This window comes from Emys orbicularis, chromosome 12, assembly GCF_028017835.1.
Source record: "Emys orbicularis isolate rEmyOrb1 chromosome 12, rEmyOrb1.hap1, whole genome shotgun sequence".
In the NCBI taxonomy this organism is placed as follows: Eukaryota; Metazoa; Chordata; order Testudines; family Emydidae; genus Emys; species Emys orbicularis.
In genome coordinates, this window is record NC_088694.1 from 7041404 (window position 1) to 7065965 (window position 24562).

At 36.8% G+C, this 24562-nt stretch overlaps 1 protein-coding gene across 1 annotated transcript in view; it reads left to right on the forward strand.

The window, feature by feature from the left end:
• The window catches only part of DIDO1 (death inducer-obliterator 1), a 66231-nt gene that overhangs the window by 37467 nt on the left and 4202 nt on the right, over positions 1–24562 (forward strand). Inside the window, exons 8-16 of the mRNA XM_065414301.1 lie at positions 2000–2465; positions 4589–4748; positions 5512–5628; positions 5907–6014; positions 6657–6792; positions 7170–7710; positions 8913–9066; positions 11927–12016; positions 13556–13751. Coding sequence (XP_065270373.1) covers positions 2000–2465; positions 4589–4748; positions 5512–5628; positions 5907–6014; positions 6657–6792; positions 7170–7710; positions 8913–9066; positions 11927–12016; positions 13556–13751 — 1968 coding nt within the window. The remainder of the gene's footprint in view (positions 1–1999; positions 2466–4588; positions 4749–5511; positions 5629–5906; positions 6015–6656; positions 6793–7169; positions 7711–8912; positions 9067–11926; positions 12017–13555; positions 13752–24562) is intronic.

Here is a 24562-nt window from a genome sequence, read left to right on the forward strand (position 1 = left end):
AGGAGTCACTTGGAATGTCATTATTGACTGAGCGAGTGTAACTAATCTGGCACCTGTGGATCTTCAAGATGCTTACATTCATGTGCCAATAGCTACTTCCAACTACAATATTGTGACAACTGGTTTATTAGAACATCAGTTCCCGAGTTCTGATGAAAGTGTTTCATAATAACAGACCATCTAAATAAGGTGTGGACTTGTCTCTTTGTGTCTCTAGATATAATGGACCTTTTTCAACTAGTGTCAAACAAGTCCAACAGTCTATCTCTTACCCAGGAGGTTACACATCTTGGAGTCCATTTCAAAACAGATGGAAACATATTTATCCTAAGAGTCTGAACTTTGCCGCTGCTTTCTGATTCTATTGCAGTGGGTGTGGAGGGTAAAGAACAAAACGTGTTGGGTCTCCTGATAACTTGTCTTGAGGACATTCTATAGGAGAGGTCCAGGAAGTGTACCAAATCCTCTATGGTAAACTTGACTTCTTTGATTAAATCTTATATTAAGAAGTCCTACTTGTTTAAAGTGTTCTGTATCATTAGAAGGGTCCACATTAACCTGTCTAGCTACTTCTAGTCTGAGAGGGGAAGCATAAAGTCACAACTTGGTCTTCCCAGCATTCCTTCAGAAGGAAGAAATAGAATGACATTTCAGGAGTTGTTCCTGAATAATCTCCCACATCCTCAGTCCTTCACTTAATGGACTATTTGATGTATCATAAAAGATCCAGGATGGTGGTATAGCAATTAGAATTGTTATCCGTAAATGATGTTTCTGTATGTAATACACCAATGTGGAACTGTCCTTACCTGCTTTTGCTGATTTTCCTGATCCTGCTGTGCTGAATCATTCCCTAACAGGTCCAGGAATTATAACATGGACACCTTTGTCACCACCTTATGTCCCCAAGTGGAGTTGTTGCACAGTTGAGAATTGGGGCCTTCACTTGCATAATCTTATACCTTTTCCTGACATCAAATTGCCTGTCTAATATCTTACAGCTTTGCAGTGGCAGAGGGAGAGGTTGGCGATTAGAAAACCTCAAAGTTAAATAAAAACTTACTAATAACTTGTTAGAGATATCAGATTATTTCACTTTCAACTGGAGCGATTAGAATGAGAGACTGTATGAAAGCTCATTGCAGTAAACGGTGCCCAACTCAGTCCTTAAATCATGTTTGTGTAAAGGAAAAGTAATTGATTTTTTTAAAAACAATGTTTAGTTTACTAAAATTCAGTCAAGCTCTAGGAAATGATTCGCCACTGTGAATTCATTCTCTCAAATTTACAAAATCTAGACAACTACATGTACTGGAATAAGTGTTAAGTAAATTGTTATAACTTGATTATTTAATTCAAGTAGTAGTATGTGGTACATTGTTCAAAAAGCACTGGTGAAGTTTTTTCATTGTCATGCAAGTTGAATATTAATATCTGATTGTTAATGAAACCTATGTCTGGACTCTTTGAGGGTGGTATAGTTTTTTAAATGTTTTGTATATATTGTGATGTATCTTCATAATTTTTCTTTGGGACTCTTAAAGGAGTTTGTCTCCATACTCAGCCTCTTCTTTATATGGAATATATTCTGTTCAGTGTTTAAATACTCAATTTATTCCAAACCAAGCTAAGATACACCTATGCACATTTTTTTCATATTTTAATAAAGCCAGTGAAAGTTAAGGAATTGTGAGCTTGTAATAGGTTGTATGACACAAATTGAAGTTGATGCCTGTTTGAAAATTAGACTGTTTGGAGGCATTATTTCCCAGACTGTTCTTTCTGAATGAATAACTGGTTTTCATTAGTAGGATGATGTTTCCCATCGAAATGAATATCAAAAGTAATAATAAATTATCAAATCTGTTGCAGAATGAAGATACTAAGTGTAATACAATTTTTTTTAAATATTTGTAAAGCTTCTTCGGTATAGTTAGGTATTACTGTACATGGCCATTATTTTATAGCCATATCTTTGTTTTTCTGTTTGTTTTAACAGCCCAGAAGGAAGAGAAGAAGAGTGAGGATAAACCTGTAGAACCTACCACAGCATCAAAGAAAGGGGTTGCTTCAGCTTCTACAGTTGAGAAACAGATGTCTTCCCTGTCCAAAAACCTTGGTCCAAAGAAGTCCCCATCATTTACTAGCACTTCACTAACTAAACACCCAACTAAATATTCTGCTGCGAGCTTCAAAGGTGTAATTCCTAAGAAATCTTGGCTTTCATCAGGCAATGTTTCCTCTTCAAAACAGTCACCTCTTTCCCATGGTTCACCATCAGTTTCCAAAAAATCAGTTGTCTCTTCCAATTTACCTGGAGGGCTTAGAAAAACGGCAATGTCTTCCACTTCAGCTACGTCTGCAATCGCACAAACAAAAGGAGCAGCTAACCCCACTCAATCACAACCCAACTCTCAAATTCGACAAAATATACGACGATCCCTCAAAGAAATTTTATGGAAAAGGTGGGAATTCAACACACTTACTTTGTACAGTAACTCCTCACTTAACGTTGTAGTTATGTTCCTGAAAAATGCGACTTTAAGCGAAACGATGTTAAGCGAATCCAATTTCCCCATAAGAATTAATGTAAATAGGAGGAGTTAGGTTCCAGGGAAATGTTTTTCACCAGACAAAAAAACTTACTTACACACGCGCGCACACACACACACACACACACACACACACACACACATACGTATACGTTTTAAACAAACAATACTGTTCACAGCTATGATGATTGTGAAGCTTGGTTGAGGTGGTGAAGTTAGAGGGTGGGATATTTCCTTGCTGCTAAATCAGTGGTTCTCAAACTTTTGTACTGGTGACCCCTTTCACATAGCAAGCCTCTGAGTGCGAACCTCCCCCCCTCCCCCCCCGTATAAATTAAAAATATGTTTTTATATATTTAACACCGTTATAAATGCTGGAGGCAAAGCGGGGTTTGGGGTGTAGGCTGACAGCTCATGACCCCCCATGTAATAACCTCATGACCCCAGTTTGAGAACCCCTGTGCTAAATGATGAACTAGGACTTGGCTGAGCCCTCAAGGGTTAATACATTGTTGTTAATGTAGCCTCACATTCTACAAGGCAGCAGGAATGGAGGGGAGGGGAGATAGCATAGCAGACAGAGTCAGACATACACCTTTTGTGTGGGAGAGAGAGAGAGATGCACACTGCCCCTTTAAGTAAGCTGACCCACTCTTAAGTGCATTGTCTTTTTAAGCGGATCAAGAAGTTGAGAGAGCAGCTGCTGCCCCAGGCTCTCTCTGTCTCTCTTTGTCCCTGTCCCCACCCTCCTCTATATGGAGAAGAAGGGGTAAGCGGGGTATAGGAGCGGGGGGGGGAACCCTGACATTAGCCCCCCTATTCTCCCCTCTCTCCCTGCCCCCCCCCCTGCCCGCACAGCAAGCAGGAGGCTCGGGGAGCAGCTCCAAGGCAGAGGGCAGGAGCAGCACATGGCATTGGGGGGAGGGATAGCTGCAATTGCTAGCCTGCTGGCAGCTGCTGCACAGGGAACTTAGGGGAGCAGGGATCTGATAGGGGGGCTGCCAGTCCACCCTTGTTCCAAGCCCCCACCAGCTAGCTGCAACAGGCTGCTCTTCCCACAAGCAGTGGACAAAGCAGGCGGCTGCCAAACAAAGTTAGAAGGGAGCATTGTACAACTTTAAACGAGCATGTTCCCTAATTGATCAGCAACGTAACAACGAAACAACTTTAACCGGGATGACTTTAAGTGAGGAGTTACTGTAAAGGCATTAACAAACTTTGAAATAAATGTTTAGACTGCATTACTCTTTAACAGTGATAAGGAGGCAGTGACTTCATGCTTCAAGTGAAATAGTTGACATAAGCTTAACATTAAAGTGAAGTAAAGAAAGTTTGGTGATATCTCACATTCAGAGGTAAAAATTCCAAATGCACAGAATCAGAATTGAATGTTAAATGTTCTTAAAGGGCAGGGAAAAAAACCTGAAGTATGATGGCAATTTTAATATGAAGTCTTAAATCACAACATAGAAACTTTTACAATGCAGTTGTTACAAAGTTAAAATCTAAAGAAAATATACAGAATACAGTATGATTAATATACTTCCCTGTTGCCAAAGGATAGAAGTGTGTGATGTATAGGTTTACCCCTTCCCTTATCTCCCCTCCAAGAAAAAATAGTAGTAATCACACCATTTAAAAACAAATCAATTATTGACAAACACTAAAGCACCATGTAATTTCAAACTATTGCTAATTGGTTTTAAAATAAAATAAAAAACCAGAGATGGTTACACAAACAAGTACAATGTCATCTTAACTTTTCCTCTTTAGTGATAGGGAAACTAACTTATTGTAGTTCCATTCAAAAGTGAAAACAAAAATACTTGTGTGGAGAATATTGCCTCTAAGGCCTCGAACCTGTAAACATTTAAGTACGTGATTAGCTTCATGCATGTGAGTAGCCTCACTGAATTCACAATTTATTTATTTTTTTGAGATTTTGCTCACAATTAAAATTGCCAAACTTATTTAATATCAATGTTGTATTTAGAGGAAGTATAATAATAATTAAAAATTTTTTTTTTTTTTTACAGAGTCAATGATAGTGACGATCTGGTCATGACAGAGAGTGAAGTGGGCAAGATAGCACTGAATATTGAAAAGGAAATGTTTAACTTGTTTCAAGTTACAGACAACCGATATAAGAGTAAATATCGCAGTATCATGTTCAATCTTAAGGACCCAAAAAATCAGGTTTGTGTTCTTAAATGCTGGGTATATGCTAAAATATATGAAACCTCTTTGACACTTAACATTTTTAATTTCCATCTGCAAAACTCTACTAGCTCTAAATTTTGAGGCTGTAGAACTTACCCGAAGTTATTCCAAAATCATTCACCTCTTGACTGAAAAGAAGTGATTTTTATCATACAGTTATCCAGAATGTCTTTGTGTGTGACTCATTAATTCCTAGCAAGCTTGGTTACTTTGATTCAGAATACGATACTTCTTATAATGATATATTGGGCAAAGGTGGCAAGAAATTCCAACTCTCTCTACCTTTCTGGCGTTGTGTGACACCTTGGATGACTTCAGCCAGAGTGGATCCACAAATTCACTGGAGATGAACAGAACGATGATTCTTTTAAAACATGAATGCTTGTGAAAATGTAGACTTGAGAGCAGAGTAAGCTGAGGTCCTTTTTATTCAAAAAACAGGTATAGCATAGGTAGTGGTAGTGCAAGCTTTCCTCACACCCCTTTGGAAATGCAGTTCACCTTACACTGGAGGATTACTTTTAGTGATCAGAAAATAGTTCATCTGTATGCCCATTCAATCCTTGGTATCTGTTCGTACTAAGCCTTTTCAATTTTGCTTACACCTAGTTAGTACCTTTTAATATAGAGTTAATAAATTAAGGAATAAAGTTAATTCTTCTGCAAGAAGAATCTTATTTACTAGTTATCTAACTCTTAGTATTCTTCAACATAGCAGTAAAGTAGGTTTTTGTTTCAGGGACTTTTCCATCGTGTTCTTCGTGAAGAGATTTCTTTGTCAAAGCTAGTGAGAATGAAGCCAGAAGAACTTCTCTCCAAAGAGCTGTCTGTGTGGAAAGAGAAACCAATCAAATCAGTAAGTAATGTAATTCTGTTTATCATGTATTCACATAGGAATTGTTGATGGGTTTGTGACTTTCCAGAGTCACCTGCACAAAAGTTTGTTTGTTAACATTTGCTGAGGGTGAGAATTTTGGCAGACCAATACATTTTGTAGCCATCAGTGGTTATTGAAAGAATAGGTAATAGGTACAAAGTAGGGTACATTTGTAATTAACTATTTCAAATAGGTAATAGGATACAAGTACAAATGTGGGGTTTTGATGTTAGAATATAATTTTATGCTTTTCTTAGATAACAGAGTCAAGAAGTAAATCTCATGAAAGCAGGAAGTCAGTCATAAAACAGGAAAACATACCAGATGTAAATATGGAAGATTCTCCACCAGTGTCTGACTCAGATGTAAGTATAAACAGTTGTTTAAGTGCTGAACCACTGAGGAAAATATGACAACTAGTTCTGCATAGAGAGTTTCTAAATATGTAAAATAACCATTTGTTTTTTACAAGGATTTGCGTTTTAATTTTAGGAGTGCACCAAGCTTAATGATGGGCATACTACTGCAGACATTCTTTAAAATCAGACACTATATATTTATCTACCTTTGATGCTCATTTTAAAAAGATACTAATTTTTAGAAGTGATCTTTGTTTCTGAAGAGTTGATCTATGCTTTCTGATAACTTTCCATATGAAAACACAATCGGTAATATCACAGTTTGGTTGCTGGGAAAACTTCTGATTTGATAGGACATATTTTTGATGTCAGATGGGGACTGAGAGCAGAACAACTCTTAAAAAAGAGAGCTCTTGATTTCCTGTGATATGTCCTTGTGATATGTCCTTACTAAAGATGGGGGGGGGGGGGGGGGAGAAACACAGGTAAAGTGATAAGGTATAAAGAATGTTTTCAAAATACAATGCCTTTTCAAAGGTGCTGAGACCAAATGACTTTTTAAGGTTTTTGTTGTTAAAACAACTAAAATTCAAATTAATGAACAACCAGTCATTTTTGTTTTTTGTTTTTGCATTTGTTCATTTTTAGGAGCAGCAAGAATCAACCCGAGATGCACCAGAGAAAAGTAGTGCTCCCCTTCTGGATATTTTTAGCAGTATGTTAAAGGACACAACAAGTCAGCATCGAGCCCATCTTTTTGACCTGAACTGCAAAATCTGTACAGGTATACATAATCAGTTTAGAGATAATGTCAATGTAGTGTTGCACATAAGAAATCTTATGCGTAAAGGGCCAGTCCAGCACTTACTGAAGTCAGTGGGAAGATGTCTATTGACTTCGGTAGGCTAGGACCAAGCCCATGTTGAATAAACTGGTCCTTTTTGTAGTTGTGTAGAATTAATTGATATAATTTCTTTTTTTATTTAGACCACCTTAGCTCTACTTAGTTATTTATTTAGTAGGTAGTAAACTCTATTTTCAGTTTTGAGAGAGAGAAGAATGCTTAACTGCAGATGCTATATAAATTATTTGTTTTTTCTTTCCAGCATGATTTATTATATGAGTAACAATAAATAAAATTTTTGTTTGTCTAATTTAAAGGTCAGATTTCAGCATCTGATGATGAACCAGCACCAAAGAAATCAAAATTGTCAATGACTTCTGCTAAAAAGATGGAGACACAATCAAAGCCAGAAGTAAAGCCAAAATATGAAAGTTCTACATCAGCTGCAGCGCCTGAAACAGAGGCAGTATCTGAAAACACAACAGAAACTCTTGGATCTGTATCAGAAACAGTCTCTCAGTCAGTCTTGGAAACAACGTACTTTCCTACAACACAGGGGCATCATAATGCAGAATCTACTTTGCCTGAAGAGGTCTCCATTTATCCTACTTCTTGCATTGCAGGAGTTGTCACTACAGTAACTGTATCTGGCAGGGACCCCAGAACGGCAATGAGCAGTTCATCTGGTACTGTGACCTCAGCATCGCATTCCAGCCCTGCGCCTGACAAAGTTTCCATGGTGGAATCCAGACAGGAAATATCAAAATCTGTTTTAACAGCTCCTAAATCAATATTAACAAAACCATCATCCTCACCAGATCCAAGATATTTGACAGTTCCACCATCACCAAATATCAAGTGTGTAAATTTTATAGTAAACCAACTTCCTGAGCCTTTGACATTACTGTTTTCTACCAATAATATGTTTTTTCTGTATTAAGAAAGGCAGTTCAGATTTTAAAATATGTCCTCACTCAGAAAAACTTTTGATTTATCATCCCCTCATTTTTCCTCTCCAAATGGCATACTCTGCCTACATTAAAAGTAAAGGGCGTTATGAATGTGGGATAATGGGTATATAAACTTCAGTATAAATAGAATCAGTGGAGTTACTCCAAATTTACATGGGTATAGCTAAGAGCAGAATTTCATCCTAAAATTAAAATATTCTTAGATTTGATTTTGGGGGGTGGTTGGAAATTGTCTCACTAATTGATCAATTTAGTAAAAGGACAAGGTCACACAGGGCTGGTCTACACTGGGGGGTTGGGATCGATCCAAGATACGCAACTTCAGCCACGCGAATAGCGTAGCTGAAGTCGAAGTATCTTGGATCGAATTACCTGGGGTCCAGACGGCGCGGGATCGATGGCCGCGGCTCCCCCGTCGACTGCGCTACCGCCGCTCGCTCTGGCGGAGTTCCGGAGTCGACGGTGAGCGCGTTCGGGGATCGATATATCGCGTCTTAACGAGACGCGATACATCGATCCCGGATCAATCGATTGCTACCCGCCAATACGGCGGGTAGTGAAGACGTACCCTTACATTCAATATGCATAACAGGGAAAACAAACATACCCTATAATTTGGATGAAATACTTTTTTGTTGTTTTTGTTTGTTTTTCAGTTTTTTCCAAAGTCAGTTATAATTTATAGTCACATTCAGTTCTTTACTATGAGGATGTTTTCATACATACAGTATCATTCACTTATTTAGTGGAAGATGCTTAAATTTACTATAGAGTCTGAGATAATATAATCACATTGCTAGCCTGACTCTACAAAATATCTCCCTCACAGTACCGTTCATTCCCTGTCTCAGCATATTTGCTTTTATTTTCAGTAGCTCCTTGCATTCTTTCACCAGAATTCAGTTAATTTCCAAGCATAATTTAGATAATAATTATTTGGATTCTTAGTAGAATTAGATGTTTAAATTTTCTCGGAATATCTATTCGCTTGTTTAAAATGCCTAAATAGTTGAGGAGTGGGGGGAGGCAGAAGAAAAAAGGGAAAGTGTCATTTCTAACTTTTTTCTCTCCCCCGATTTTGTTTTGCAGCACCACAGAGTCACGGTCCCCTCAGGATGGAGATACTTCCCTCTTTCTTTCTCGTCTCAATACCATTTGGAAAGGATTTATTAACATGCAAAGTGTGGCCAAGTTTGTCACTAAAGCATATCCTGTCTCTGGGTGTTTTGAATATCTTAGTGAGGTTAGAACAGATGTTTGTATGTATAGAATACATCTATATTTTTCGCTTGTTACAAAGATTCAGGTCACTTGTTAAATATTGCTACACTGAAATTATTACAACACTAAATGGCATCACTTTACTAAAAGGAACAACTATCTGTTTGGCTCAGTATGCCAGTGTGAAAGTTTTGGAAGTAGGAAGCATTTTAACGATGAATAAACTACAAAAAGTAGTTGATATTTTACATTACAACTGTCACTGAGCATAGGGTGGATATCTATTTGGTATAAAACATAAAACAAGCAGACAATTCGGACTGACTAGAGATGGTCAAATAATATTTGCAAAAATTATTAAGCATTATTTTTGAATAAGTTATTCAGCAATTTACTTTTAAATTATTCACCTTGCTCTAATACTGAACTTAACATTAGAATATTGGCACTATGGGCACTTTGTGCAAAACCACTTCTGAGCTTTTTAAATATTTGTAGCAAGTATAAAAATTGCTTTATATTTGAATTCATAAACAAAATACTTACATAATTCTTTTAGAATAGCAATTATAATGTCAAGCAATGCATCTTTTACCTTTTTAAAATATTTTAGTGTACTGCACTGAACAAAACAAACTGTTTTCTGTTAAGGAACTAATTTTTTTTCATTATAATCTCCTATTTCTATGGGACCACAAAAACTGTAGAGTTAAGACTGATGTTGTCTTAAACCTACCTTCTTTTGCACCTGTAATATCGAACAATATGGGTAGGATTTTCAAAAACACTTGGCATTGGCTTAACTCTGCTCCCATTGAAGGCAGTGGGAGTTTTACTATTGACTTCCTTGGGAACAGAGTTAGGCCAACTGTGGAAACTTTTGAAAATCCCCCCCCCTGCATCTAGAAATTAGGCCATCGGGGCCAGATCCAGTGCTCATTGAAGTCAACAGAAAGGCGCCCAGTGACTTCACTGAGCACTGGATTAAGCCTCAACTGTATATGTGGTTCTGACTAAAGTTGGAAAATTTCTGGTGTAGATCCAGTAAGCCTCTATTTAAAGTCCAGTTTTCAGTGTTGTTTTTGATCTATCCGACTCTTGGCAGTCAGACTTTTAAATATGTAATATATGTAGGGCTTCTATTTTTCAGGATTTAGAAATGTCATTGTGAGGGGGTTATTTTAAAGAATTCTTTAGTTTTATGTATCTGTCCAAAATCAGGGGTTTTCCCATGTTGTCTGTTTGGATACACTGCATTGAGTAATGAATATTATATAAATTACTCATTACAATAACATATACTTCGGAATGTTCCCTAGTGTATTGTAAGGTAGTACTGTTTCAAATAGCACTATTTTAAAGCACACCCACAGCGTCTACATGGACCACTTAATGCGCAATACACTGTGCTTTAGAAATAGTCGCCCTCATAGTCCACATCACTGCTTTGAGTAGACAAGCCCTTAATACTCAGTAATCCTATCCAGTGTTTTTCTGGTGTTTATTCGATAAACACTACTTTCATTTTTTTATTTATGTATAAATTTGTTCTCTTTTGCATTGGATGCATTTTATTGGTTATCATCACTAAAAACCTCAAATCCAAAGCCCTAAATATATGGCAATGTGTGCATATGTTCAGACAAACTGCTGTTCCACTCAAAATAGACACTTCACATTTAAAGAAAAATATAACTTTTTTTTTTTTTTACAGTAATTCTTTTTGGAACAAGTTCTGTAGTTCTAAAACAAGAAGCCCATTTTAAAAATCGTAAGAATTATTTAGTTGTTAAAAGGCTTCAGGATCCTTAGGGTCCTCTAAGAGCTAACAATGGCCTTGTTTTGGCTTCAGTCCCTGAATTGATGTTTTGAGGTATCTATGACTGTCTTAAGCCATTCTTGGCATGGAAAAAGCAGCAGTTTAAAAAATGGACTTTGCTTAAAACTTACTTAGAGACATAATTTTAAAAAAATATATTTTTCAGGCCAGGTTTGAAAAGTATGATCTTCTGGTATTAGATTAGATGGACCACTGGTCTGATCCACTATGGCAATTTATATGGTCCTCTAAGAAGTGAGATATTGCACTTTTTATTATTTTTAATTAAATAAAAACAAATGGTAGAGGTATATTTTATTTCTGGGAGTATGCAGATTTGAGTGACCTTCTTTTACAAAAAAGTGTGCATTTGTTAATATCAGAACAGATTGGAAACTTTCTCCCTTTTTAAAGCACATTTTATGAAGGTATTTATATTATATTTTGTATCAGAATATAAATGTGTATTTTAGGGCATGACTTTATTATTTTTAGTTGTAATGTGGGAGCCATGGTGGTAATCACTTACAGTATTTGTACTGATAAATTTCCTGTAGCATTCTGACTGAGAGACCCTAACTAGAACACACATGGCTCGTATTCATGGGGCATAACATTCTGTTAAATTGCAAGTAAGGAGAAGAATTTATACTGCTATACTGGGAAATTAGGGTGATAAAAAATTCACTTGTGTATAGAAAGAGGTGCTTACCTGCTCAGTGCAAAGCAAATGAGCAGATTTAGCTAATGGTGCATATGGAAGTCCTTCAACTTTCATTGTCATTCTGGACTGCCTTTTTCCTTGTAATATACTGTCACCCTCCCAGTAATGTGCAATAACTACATTCATTTTGCAGTTAAGAAATAGGCAGTCTCATATTAAAATACAGTGCATCTCCTAAGTCATAAAAGGCAGGCTAAAATATTATAATGTTATAGCCTCCTCTTCCTGGAGCATAGCCTCCAATAGGCTATTGGGATGGGGCGATCTACATTGCTTTAAAACAACATATTGTGTGTTTATGACGCTTTCTCATATTACCATGTAATACTTCTTGTTTAGGATTTACCAGATACAATTCATATTGGTGGGAGGATCTCACCGAAGACAGTCTGGGATTATGTTGGCAAACTCAAATCTTCCCTTTCTAAGGTACTCACTTAAAATCCTATGTATAGCAGTGAAGAAGAAAACTAATTTTATAAAACATAATCATAGAATCCTAGAAATGTAGGTCTGGAAGAGACCTTAAGAAGTTTTCAAGTCCATCCCCCTGTACTGAGGCAAAACCGAATAGATGTAGACCATACCTGACAGGTGTTTGTCCACCCTGTTCTTAAAAGCCTCCGATGATGGGGATTCTACAACCTCTCTTGGAAGCCTATTCTAGTGCTTAACTACACTTATAAAGTTTTTTCTAATATCTAACCTAAATCTCCCTTGCTGCAGATTAAGCCCATTACTTCTTATCCTATCTTAAGCAGACATGGAGAATTGATCACCATCCTCTTTATAACAGCCATTAACATATTTGAAGACAGTTATCAGGTCCCCCCATGCCCATTTTTTTAACCTTTCCTCATAGGTCAGGGGTTCTAAACCTTTTATCATTTTTGTTGCTTTTCTCTGGAGTCTCTCCAATTTGTCCACATCTTTCCTAAAGTGTGATGTCCAGAATTCAACACAGTACTCCAGCTGAAGCCTCAGCAATGCTGACTAAAGCAGGACAGTTACCTCTCATGTCTTACATACGACAAGTCCTGTTAGTACACGCCATAATGATATTGGCCTTTTTCGCAACTGCATTACGTTGTTGACTCGTATTCAATTTGTAATCCACTATATTCCCAGATCCAGCACTGCTACCACCTAGTCAGTTATTCCCCATTGCATATTCGTGCATTTGATTTTTCCTTCCTAAGTGTAGTACTTTGCACTTGTATTTATTGTCAGTTCTGATATAGTTTTAATTTGCTACATCTCCAATATTATCTGAGATGATGCCCGGGAATCCAGTGGAAACATTTAAAAGTTAATATTTTTTAAATTGGATTTATTGAAGAAAAATGTAAATTTGTGTATTTTGAGCATCGTAACCATTTTGATCCTCTACAATTTTGAATGGCTCAAATGCCTTACTTACTGCTCTTTTGTGAGTAAATGAGTGTACCAAGTGAACCAAGAGAATTTAATTCTTTAATGTTAAATATTTGTATTCAAGTTTAAAAGAGGAAAAGAGATTATGTAATGTAGGCAAGAGGCTTTACCATTAAAAACACTTTGATGGAAATGGAAAATCCATGCCTTACAATATTAATATCTGTCATGATGCATCACAGTAAGAGTATTCCCTTTATTGGTATTGCTGGAATGCTCAGACTACTGATTTATTAAGAGGCAATATTTAGATGCAAGATAGACAAGTAATGTTCGTTTTCAAAATTGTGTATGGCTTAAAACTAATTCTATTTTTAATTTAAAATAATAGTTTTAAGCACAGATATATTCATTTCAATTACAGTATTGCCCTAATGTAGACAATTGGTGTTGATTATTGCCACAATTTGTAGAATATTGTTTTTCTTTTAATTAAAAGTGAAGTACTGTCCAATGTAGTAACATCCCATTTAGCACTTCATTTGCTAGTTTAGCACTAGATCAACAATTTCCCCTTGTACCTTTGTATTGTAGGAACTGTGCTTGATTCGTTTCCACCCTGCAACAGAAGAAGAGGAAGTTGCCTATATTTCTCTCTACTCCTATTTTAGCAGTCGTGGTCGCTTTGGTGTTGTAGCTAATAACAACAGACACGTCAAGGACCTCTACCTGATCCCGCTGAGTGCTAAGGACCCAATTCCATCCAAACTCTTGCCCTTTGAGGGACCAGGTAAGCACATAATTTGTGGGAGGCTAAAGGGTACCCAAAATTAAATCATAATTTCAAAAATTCTAACCAAGACAAATGATGTTACTTATTTAGGTGTAATACATGCCCTCAAGTAAGTACCAATGGAAAAGTAGTTCATTATGTAAAAACAGCTGTAAAAATGAAACCTGTAATTTGGGAGTAGCAATAAGTAAACTCTTTGCCCCAAAGATAAAATAACCTGTAATCAATACAGTCCTTTCTGCAGTAGGCTTGGCTTACCCATTATTATGAGCATAAATGTATCCATAAAACTTGGTATACAGAACAATCATTATATAAAAACACCACTGCCCACACATATCAGCACCAAGCCAGCAGGAAATTCCAACTTTGGAAAGCACAGGAATCAAGATATCTACTCAAATGAAAGGTAACGTTTGCAATAACTTCACAGCATCATCACCTCACTCTAACTATGACTTTTTTCCTGCGTGCTTGTGTTCTAATGGTCATTGGAAACTCCAGCTAAATCACTAAATGTCAAAGACTGGCTTGGTTTAAAAAAAAAAAAAGAAGCCATTTCCCCACTCCCTAGGAATGTAGTCTAGCTGCACAATGGATAGTTACAAATGGGTGTAGGAAGATTACATTATCACAATCCTGATCATTCTCATATACATTTGCTTTTATTTTATTTGCGGGGGGGGGGGGAGGGCGGGCAGAGGGAGTAAAGTTCAGCTTCAGTTTGCTCCTCTGCCTGTGTGGTAGGCCTGATGACTGAGTGAAGAAGTAAGAATGAGGGGAGTGTGAATTCATCCTTCAGATAGCACTTTTTATACTGACTTGAATTTGATGTCTTCATGAAGGAGGAGCATAAATTCAGTCAATAAACAAGAATTTGTTTTTGACACAAGGTAGCAGCTTAAGAGGCTAAAAGAGTGTGAGTTGAGATCCAGGCAGCACTCAATTGTTGTTCTGGTGTTTTTACAAAGTGCTTTAAAGAATGAACATCAAGGACCAGATCCTGCAGTGTGCTGAGCTCCTTTCTTGAGAAGCTGAATGACCTCAACTTCCATATGCTCATAGGATTAGGACCCAACTAAACACTAAAATGTTCTCAACAAACCTCATTAAACACAAATAATGGAGTGTTTCATATTTGGGCCAGCTCTTTGTGCCAAGTGTAAAAAAAATATTTTGGTGCCACTCCCTTCCTGTCTCTCCCACACCATCTTAGAGAAGCCTATTCTGAAGATTCTCAGCCTTAGATAGTGGGGAAGAAATGCTAGCTGTGTAACCATCCATGAAGGGGACATACTCCTGGTCCCCATTCTTGGACTGCAACAAAAGGGGCAGTGTCTGTTCCTACCTATCAGGTACTTATATGGCCCCCATTATCGTAGTATTTGAACACCTCACAACCTTTAATGTATTTATCCTCACTAGGCCTCTGTAAGGTAGCGGAAGCACTGTTATCCTTATTTACAGCTGGGGAACTGAGTAATAGAGGCACCAAGTTATGTGCCCAAGGTCACACAGAAGATCTTTGAATCAGGGAACTGAATCTGGGTCTCTGGAGTTCGAGGCTAGCAACCTAACCATTGGACCATTCTTCTTAGTACAAAAAAAATTCCTACACTCAAAGTCCCTTCCACTGTGGACCATGATGAACAAGAGGAATAGGACTGGCCTGTCAGTCAGCCAGAAGGAGCCCACAGTCCTTTGTAGTGTATTTAAATATATCTTAGGGGAGCACTTAAATAATCTACACCTAGTACCTGCTTTGTTTGACTTTTGATTTTTGTCTAGCTTTGTAAGTTTTCTTTTTCAATTAATTTTAATTAGTTTTCTCTGATCTTGAGAATCTGGTAAATGTGGATAAATCAATGCTTTTAAATCTTCTTAGTAGGAACTTGCAAATATCACATATGGGCCTTGTGTGGGCCTTCTGCACTGGAGTGAATTATACCCAAGACGAGTTCACAAATTGATTAGGCTCTAGTCGGATAAAGGTTACGTTTCTAAATTCTAAAATTAAATCTTTCTCAAATACTAGAATTAAGGAATACCATGGATAAAATACATGGAAATTGCAACCAGCTATTGAGTTTTAAAATCAACGTTATTTTTATAGAACATCTGTCCCTTCACAAATGTAAAGTATTAAGAGGGTTGGTTGGCTGTTGTTGTTTTTTTTTTTTGGCGGGGGGGGGGGAGTGGGGGTTGATCAAGATTTTCAAAAGTGACTAATGATTTGAGTACCTCCGTTTAGGTTTCTGAACTAGACATTCAAGGGGCCTAATTTTAACATCACTTTCTGAAAATCAGGTCCCTTTAAGGTGTCTGATGTTGGGCACCCAAAATCACTTACTTTTGAAAATCTGGGCCTTTTACTTTTGTTTGTCATTTGAATTTTATATGCTACATGTGTGTCTGCTGATTTTTCCATGCCAGCAAAGGTTGGAGTGTTATAAAAAACAATACACTGTCTCTTGAGGAAGGGGTGTATTTTTTATGATTTCAAGTGTATGAATCTAACGTGATGCTGTTGGACTCCAGAGGGAATTGCATCTGCCACCAGGACTTCCAGTTGGTGGTGGTGAAGTAAAGGGTGAAATGAGGGAATCTTAGACTGACCCTTCTTCACCAAAAGAAATGTACTTCAAAATGGGCAAAGATAGTAACTGTAAGCAAAAGAATTCCATAGCCAATGATCCTAATGGCAAAACGCTCACTGGCCAAAAGATTGTATCCAATTCTATACCTGGGAGTGTCCAAATGGCCAGTATCAACAACTTTCAAAGGATTGGCTTTGTTTTCATAGCATACAACATATTACTGGTTAAAAGATTTTTACTTGTGTGTACATATATCTATTTCTTGCCCTGTATTTGCTTCTCTCTTGAAGTATATACAGTGGCATGCATTTTCTTACTAATGGATGGTTATGCCTTAATTGGAAGTAATACAACAATTTTGCAAATGCAAATTATACTATTTCAGCCATTTTCCCTCTTTTAAATAGTTCATGATAACTGCATTGGAAGAGTTTTGACTTTCCCTTTTCTGCTTTAGTAGGCCAATATGCTTTGTGGCATCAGTTTATTAAAAAAGAAGGGTTAGGAAGGGAATTATATCAGTTTATGGCACTCACCAAGCTCTTATTCTACTAACCACCTAACTTCTGCAGGTCAGAAAGGATTTTCTAATTGTTTCTATGAAGTATCATTGCTCTTCTACTTTATGTGTAAAATTAAATCTTTTTGGGGGGTATCAGACTAATTTAATTGGCATTGCTAACAAGGTTAGTCCAACATTTTTAGTTAATTATTTACAGGATGCTTTTAAACCTAGAATTACTGGCATCCAAACTATAGATCGGGGTGGCCAAACTTACTGACCGTCCGAGACGACAATCTTCAGAAGTTTGAGAGCAAGGGTTCACCTGCCGAGGGTTGGGGCTTCAGCCCCACGGAAGGCACATGATGGGGTTCAGGGCTTCAGCCCAGCTTCTGCTAAAGCCCCAAGCCCTGGCAAGTGCCTCCCGCGGGGCTGAAGCCCTGAGACCCACCCCTCCCCACTGGGCAGAAGCCCCTACCCCACCACCCTGCTGCAAGGTAGAGGTCCCGAGCTTCCACCTTCCCCCAAGTCTGATAGGTGGAGAATGGGTGGGGATGGGGTGGGGCGGGGGCTCCGTGAGCAGCACTTTAATGGAAAAAGAGCCGCATGTGGCTTGTGAGCCACAGTTTCGCCACCCGTGCTATAGAGAATCTGAAAATATTATACACTTTAGATGAAAAGAGATGTTAAGTGCAGATTCCACTTTTAAGTCTGAAAGATGGGGAGGGCATATGGTTTAAATAAAAGATCCAATACAAGACCCTTCAACTTAGACTTCTGCCACCAGACGTTCCTAGCAAGTGTGAACTGATAGTTCAGTGTTTGTTTCATAACAGTGCTTAATTGCATTAATATTTTAAAACTAAATACAGTATAGGAATATTGAATTTTTTCAGGTAAGCACTTTTTCTCTGTTCTTCTATGTATGTGTATATGTATCAATACCACCACATAAAACATTGTAATCCACATTTTCAAGTAATATCAGATGGAATTTACTGCTTTCTTTTTCTTCATAGTCAATAAAAGTATTTTATGGAAAGTGGTCATTGTCTCTTTAAATATAAATGTTTTCATAGATGTTGCGTAACAGTCTCACTGTACCTTCAATTACAGTTTAACAAGAAACCAGAACATATTATCAGAAATCTGCTAAGGAAAATACAAATATAAGTGAGCAAGCAATAAGTAGATGATGTAGTAAACATAAAACCTTTTTCTGCCACCATTTCAAAAATCCTAGCTGGAAGATATTAGAACTGTGCAGAAGAGCTCCATTATACAAGTAGAAATTATACATTTCTCTCCTGTTTGTGGCGGACTGACAAAATGAAACTGATGACTTCTAAACTAGAATTGTACCTATTGCTTCATGAAAAACTTTCACATCCATTTTCTTGCATTTAATTGGGATTTAAAAATTGAGGGAAAATGGGAAGATGTCCATTAGAGATATTCATCAAAATACTATAGTATCTGAAGTATTATCAGGTGGCAGTTCCAGGTTATTCCAGTAGGAGTTTACTGTGTTTCACTGTATCATCCCTAAATATAGTCTGAATGGCTCACACACACAAATTAGCACTTTTCATCTGTAGATCTCAAAGCAGTTTTCCAAGGAGGGTAAGTACAGTCATCCCTATTTTACAGATGGGAAAAGCACAAAGAAGATATGACTTTTCTAAGGTCACACAGTGAGTTAGTGGCTGAGCTGAATAGAGCCTAGGTCTCCTGACTCCTACTCCTGTGCCCTGTCTGCTGGACTATGCGGCCACATATCCTGCTTCCTTTCCATTACATTTGACTTCACCAGGTGCACAAATCTAAAGGAGGAAAACAAATCAATTTAAAATATGTCATGTCGGAACACTTTGTGTTCAGTGGAAACACTTGCATTTTTTCTGTATGATTGTTCACATTTTGGTGACTTATTCATGGATTTTTTTGGTTCTCTTTTTTGGAAAGAGGGACATCAGCTGGATCACTTAGTCCATCCTGCTGCAGTGTGGCAGGATTGATTTAATTATCCTTGAATCATCCCGAAAAGATTAGTGTCAAATTTGACCTTGAATCTGTAGTGAAGGTGATTACCCAATATTTTTTTATTTGTATTATTTTAGTGACAAAGGGCCCTAGTCATGGACCAGGATCTCGATGTGCTAGATGCTTATTTTATTGGCCTTTTTGAATTTATAAACATATGTTTTGCTGCAACACAACCCCGTTACTCCCCCCCCTTTATTTTTGTCCTCCTTAATTGATGGGGGGGGGGGAAATTGCTCCTTGGCTTTGACATATCACCCCTTTTACATACTTACGCTACTGTGTCTCCCTTCATTTTACTGTGGACTGAATGTAGTTACTTTCTTCAAAAGTCTCACTTTAGTTGTTCTGTGTACTGTATCCAATTTGTGGTTTTTCTTAAAATCCAGTATCTAAAGCTGACATGGTGCTCCTGCTGAGTTCTGAGTGGAACTGAAATGACTCTTTTTTTTCCTCTATACATACTAACTCCCACAATACCATCCTATGTAGCAATTGCATTCATTTTATTTTTGCGACTATATTGTATTGACCTCATTATAATACCCCCCCCAAACTCTTCTCTGTGCCCCTACTACTTGACCTCAGTTTTCTCCCACCCTATATGTAATTTTGTTCTTGCCCCACTAAACTTGCTTCATTTTGGTTTCTTTCTTAATATAGTATTTTTAACTCTCTTGTCTTTTGTATTGTCTGTAAATATTAATGTATTCACACATCCATCTGCCATGTCGATAATGAAAACAGCAAATAGTAATGGAACAAGAATGGACATCAGTGGAACTCCACTCAGTACCTTCTCCAAACCTGACACTGAAACTCCTGCTATCAAAGGATTAATAATTGCTGATTTTACAGTTTTTATCCACTTCTACATCTCTGATTCAAAGTTCTATAGTTTTCCTGTGAGAATGTGACATGAAATCCTGTCAAATACCTTATTAATTTAAAGTAGATGCATTTTAATGAAAAAGCAATCTATTCTGTCCCCGTAGAAAACATTGCATAAATGTTGGCATATCGATTTGATTAATTACAATGGTAAATACTTTTTCTGAAAATGTGGAAGAATACAGATTCTTCGCACACTACTTATAGTGCACTAAAATACCTGAATATCAGACTTCTGGAAAGATAAATCTTTATAACAATAGGTGTATCCTTTATGTAGAAGTAGACTTTCATCTCAGCAGATATATTAAAGACAGTGGAAGAAGATGGCACAAATATTCATCATAGAAAAAGAAGACTATTCCATTCAGCAAGTATATTTTAATCTACTTCATCAGTGCATACTTTAAAACTGAGAACAAAACTCCAGTGGCAGTTTTGAATTATCTAACGTGCTACAAGTGAGAGTTTAATTTGAGCTTGCAATAATGAAAGTAAGAGTAACATATCTTGGTCTATACAAATAAAAAAAATGTATTGTAAAAGATGTTCGTAAGGAGTAGAAAGGCAAGCATATGGGGAAATGAGCATTGAGGTATCCTGTATTTCTATGGCCACAGTTTAACAAAATCAGCAGCTAGACTTCAAACATGTAGTGGGATAAAAGCCTTTTATTTATATATAAAAACTAATTCATCGTTAAAATATACCTACTAAATTCATTTTGTTACATTAGTTTACAGCACTTTTAAAATGCCTTACCACCTGAAAACCAGTTGTTAGGGGTTAGTTGGAGAATGGGGTCGACATTTTCAAACCTTGGTTCCTCAAATTAGACACTTAAAGCGATATTTGGACATCTGCATAGAAGTTGTCTGATCTTTAGAAGTGCTGGTCACTCACAAATCTCTGAATTCAAGTTGCTGCACATGCTTAGCACCTTTCAAAATCAGACCACTTCTGGATATAAGAGTAACTTTTTGGTCTGGGGTTATGAAAATGTATGTCAATGAGATGCTAGCATAGTTTTGATTACAGACTTTTAAAAAATTCCTATTTTGCTGAAATTTGGAATATATGATAATTGAAAGGCAAGGGTTATGTACAGTTTGATATGAACTATTAAGTTACAATATCAAAATAGATAATCATGGATTAGGACAATTATCAAGCTCTAGACAGATCTGATTTCTTGAGTAAATACTTAAAATACATTTTATAAAGTTTTTGAATGCTATTAGTTTTTTGACTAGTGCTGGTTGAACTATTTGTTTCAAATATGTTGTTACAATTTTTGACCCTTTTTTTTAGTTAATGAGTAGTTTGCAAACAGATCTTAATTTCTGCTTCACCGAGTAGTTATACTGGATATTTTCCATCCTATGAGGGTTTTGTTTTGTTTTTAAACAAATGAGTAAATTATTGTGTTTTTAATTTGAGCTGTGACTGGTCACTTAAGTCACAAGGATTGTCTCTACTCCTGATTAGATAACTGAAACTTTAAAGACAAAAGAAGAGCAAACTCCTAATAAGGATTTTTGGACAAATAGAAGTTGGTGAAACTTTCAGGATTTGTCAACATTTACATGACGGTCATCCGAAAACTTGCAAATAAGAAATTGACCCCTCAATTCATAGTGAACCAAACTCAACATTTATATCCACAAACATTCACAAATCAGGGGTATTTTCCTATTTCACTAGCTCTACTTTTGAACAATGCAGTTATAAGGGATAGTAAGATGGATAGAATCCTTGACTAAGCAAATCCCTGAATTTATCTAATAAATTTTATAATTTTAAATGGGGCTAAAATAGTCTCTTGCTAAATTCCTGATACCCAGACTCATCAGAACTGCTGCAGCTGACTTTAAGCAGTTGAGTGCAAGATAGGTTGTTTTTGGACAGACCAAAGATTTCTAAGGTCTTTTCCCAAGAGAATGCTGTACATTTAGTTTCTAACCTACCTGATCCCCATCCCGCCTCAATACCCATGTGATCTTTTTTTCCACTAGACAATTAAGATTCTCTGCAAGTCCCAGCGTCTTCCAGTACAGCTTGCCTCTCTTTTTCTATGACTGATTTAAGTTTATTTTAAGTTTATCTCATTTAAAATAAAATTATGGCAGAGGGGGAAGAAAACTGGCAGTATTTGTGAAACCCTAAATTTAGGTCTGAGTAATATCCCTATGACATGGAATTCACATAAATGGAGCGCAGTATTTATTACAAAAATCAAAATAAAGGAATGTTTACAATAATATAATGGGTCAAACACCATCCCCAGTAAAAAAAAAAAAAAAAAAAAAAAAAAAATCTAAACTGTGGGACTTTAACTCTCCACATTGTACAAGCAATTGGATTTGATGTAGCTCATGCAGACTGGTATTGTGTTAGGAGCCAAAACAAGAGGTGTTACATACCATACAAGCAGCAATACTTGAGAAAACTGGGTGAGTTCATGAATCAAGGCATGTAGGTTTATGGCTGAATTTATTCTATAAAACATTTAAATTCTAGTTGACGAGAACACTCTTTGTTTTTCAATATACTTAAACCTATGCTGAGGACCACTTCCAGTAGCTAACCAATTCTTTTAAGCAATCACTGTAGAGTAGCCTCAACATTTTCATTACAATTTTTTTTTTATAAAGACCACTTTTAGTGGGCAACCAATTTTTGCAGGTTGCTTAGGTATTCACTTAAAACAGATTCACTGTACATTTACCAGTTGCCCTCAGAAGTATTCAGAGTTTTTAGATTAGTGCCGTTTCCCCCACAATTGACAGCAGGCAGACTCATGATATGATTTTAAATTCTCTTGCTTTAATGTTTAAATCTTAGCAGTGATGTCCTCTGAGGAATGCCTGCCTCCATACAATTACGATAAACACGAGAGCTTCAGTTGTTGCTGAAGGATTAATGTTTGACAAAATGGTTTGTTAGTCTGAAGCCTAGGAATATATCACAGGGTAATTTTGAAAATACTGAAAGCAAAATATAAAATTTTCCATGAATGGGTGTGATGTGGACAACAGTATCAGTTAACTGAAATATGCAACATCCATGTCAGTAGAAGACTTAGAGGAGAATCTCGTCAGCCGAAGAAAGAGGCAGGAGTTTGAAGAAAACTGTTCCCCTGCTACATTTGAAGAACAAAATTAGAAATGTAAAACTGTAGTGCCATCATAAGAAGCTGTTTTAAATATACTAGATTACATTAGTCCTCACAATGTGCTGTTATACACACAACTGTTCTGAAAAGACTGTTGGGGGGGAGGGGCTTAAAATATAATCCCAGAGCTTTCTAAATTTTATGGAAATACTTTTCAGTTTGTTACAGTACACAAACGTAATCTATACAAGCATTCAGATTTTTGTCTGTAACCAGAGGCATGTTAATGGGTTTGTTCATTGCCCTCCATCCTATGTTCATTTGATTAACCTCCCCAAGTATCATTGGAAGTTGCGTGGGAGGGGAGAATGGAATTAAATAAAAGTGTGAAGCAGTCCCTATGAACACCCTTCAAAATGTTTTTCCCTATATCCTAAAATCTTCCTGTCAATTTAGCATGTGCTTTCCTAATGACCTGATCCTGAAGCCTTTACTTAGGTGAGTAATCCTATTAATTTAATGCGACTACTCCCCTATGTAAGAGCTGGAGCACCATGCCCTAAATAGTTAACATTCAATTATGGAAGGGTTGAACATTACATTGTCCTCTGTTCTGCCAGACCCATACTCCTGTTTGTCCATTTATCTCACAAGCATCTTAAAGCTTTCTTCCATGTCACCCCATCTTGGAATGCCCTCTCCAAACTGATCCATATAGCCACTTACCCTCTCTTCAAGATCTAGTTTTACTATGAAGCCTACAGGAAATGGCCCACAGGTAATGCTACGAAGAAGCCCATTGGAGATTACTAATACTTACATATATTAAAAGTACTTGGAATCAAATTCTGCAATGGCTAATTTATGTTCACACACGATTTTCTGATACTCCTGTCCTGCCTCTCCTGTCCCCTTTTTAGTGTGTGCTGCATTCACTTGTGTCTTCTCTTAAATTAGATTGTAAACCCTTTGGGACAGTGACTTTGTCTTGCTATGTGTTTGTACAACACCAGCATAATGGGATTCCAATCCCAATAGGTACTGTCATAATACAGCTAAAACAATAACAATCCAGGCATTAATGACTGAAACACATATGTACAAGGTATAGGCTCCAGATTATCCATACCTACCCTCTGTCTGAAAGTCTTTATCTAATAAACTGTGAACTTATGTTCCTGTCTAATTGTGCTCTAATTATTTAAACATATCTGGAGTTGGCTCAGTGATCCAGATAATTGGTGTCTTAGTGTATAACGTGCAAAGGGCTGTTCCACAGTACAGATCATATTTCTGGTAGAATTTTCAAATCAGTTTTTAAAATCTTTTCTTTTTATACCTCCACGAATACCAAACGTCATCTCTACTTTACCCTTAACTTGCCTGATAGGGCTTGGTATAATATGCTTGTAAGCCTCCAGCTTCCCTGCTTTTATTACACTTCTCTTTTTAAAAAATAGCTTCATCCTTAAAATGAGCTGAAATTATTATAAAAAATTTTCAACGAGGAAATGATTTTAGTACTGTTACTATTTACTTATTAAACACATCTCAACTAAGTTTTTGAAGCTAATCTAATACCAGTACTCTGTTAACAAAAATAAACAGCTTTAAGAGTAAGGTCCACATTTTTTACTCTAAATGATAATCTTAATATTTA